Source organism: Echinops telfairi, unplaced genomic scaffold (genome assembly GCF_000313985.2).
Source record: "Echinops telfairi isolate 266 unplaced genomic scaffold, ASM31398v2 ScPeMD7_7458;HRSCAF=8496, whole genome shotgun sequence".
Classification (NCBI taxonomy): domain Eukaryota; kingdom Metazoa; phylum Chordata; class Mammalia; order Afrosoricida; family Tenrecidae; genus Echinops; species Echinops telfairi.
In genome coordinates, this window is record NW_022111358.1 from 27,992,636 (window position 1) to 27,993,741 (window position 1,106).

The 1,106-nt window shown below is 33.2% G+C and overlaps 1 protein-coding gene across 1 annotated transcript in view; it reads right to left on the reverse strand.

The window, feature by feature from the left end:
• TOP2A (DNA topoisomerase II alpha) overlaps nucleotides 1-1,106 on the reverse strand; it is a 28,558-nt gene that overhangs the window by 1,748 nt on the left and 25,704 nt on the right. Inside the window, exons 33-34 of the mRNA XM_045299864.1 lie at nucleotides 777-914; nucleotides 140-342 (exon numbers count right to left, since the gene is read on the reverse strand). Of these exons, the coding sequence (XP_045155799.1) occupies nucleotides 140-342; nucleotides 777-914 (341 nt within the window). The remainder of the gene's footprint in view (nucleotides 1-139; nucleotides 343-776; nucleotides 915-1,106) is intronic.

A 1,106-nucleotide genomic window follows, 5' to 3' on the forward strand; every position in this document is an offset into this window, starting at 1 on the left:
TTTTTTTTTGGGGTCCCCCCTCGTAGACTAAAAAATTAATGGGTCATGGATTTAAATCTTCTTTTAAAAAAACGGTGCCAACTTATTAAGAGCAAAGCTTGGTTAGGTGTTTCAAGGATCAATTAGGACAAATACTTACCTTGTTTGTCACTGCTTTAGAGATAATTTTCTCAAAAGTAGAGTCAGAATCATCAGAAGTAGACGGCTTTCTTTTGCGAGGATTTTTGGATTTGGCAGGAGCAGGCTTTTTGGGAGATTCATCAGAATTCAAACCAGGACCCTTTTTGGTTCCTTTTGGGGCAGCCCTTTTCTTGGTGCCTGTGGTAGAGGTGGCAGACTGACCTGCAAGGCAACACAGGCATTTATTATGACCACTTAATTAATGACACTTTCTCAATGTGTACTTTTTTACCAACTCCTTAATGGTTTATATTCAATATGTGAAAAGATGATCTAATACAGTCATTTTTTCCCAATAGATCCATGTTTTATATTAAACATTTTACAAACTTCTTATACATTCCATCTTTCATGTGCACTATTGATAATGTTGGCATTTAAAGAAACATGCAAAAAAAAAAAAGAATAAAAAGAAACATGCAGATTTAAAATCTTTTGAGTACCAATTTTGATCATAATTATATAACATGAATCATTTCCATTTGTAAAGGTTTAATTTCAATAACATAACTTTGGGGGATAAAAAAAGTGGAAATGGTTTGCAGCAGCTAGTTAGTTGATCCCAATCTTAGTCCATTTCAAACATTAAGGCTTACTTTTTGTTGTTGCTTTCTTCATAGTCACATTCTGTTTAGCAACAGGATTTATGATCTCAGTGTCAGCAGGTAAATCAGCAGGAGTATTTGAAGAAAGTGGGACATTATCCATAGCATCTTCAACATCAAGGTCTATTACTTCAATTGATAAGAAAAATAACATATAAACATGAAAATCCACTAGGTGCTTTAAGGACAAATATGACTCTTCTTGAATATTTAAGACTCTTCTTGAATATTTAAGACATGCTCTTGTAACTTGAGCCTACATTTATTTTCAAAGGGAGTACTTGGGAAATACTAAAAATTTTAACCTGAAGTACTAAAAAC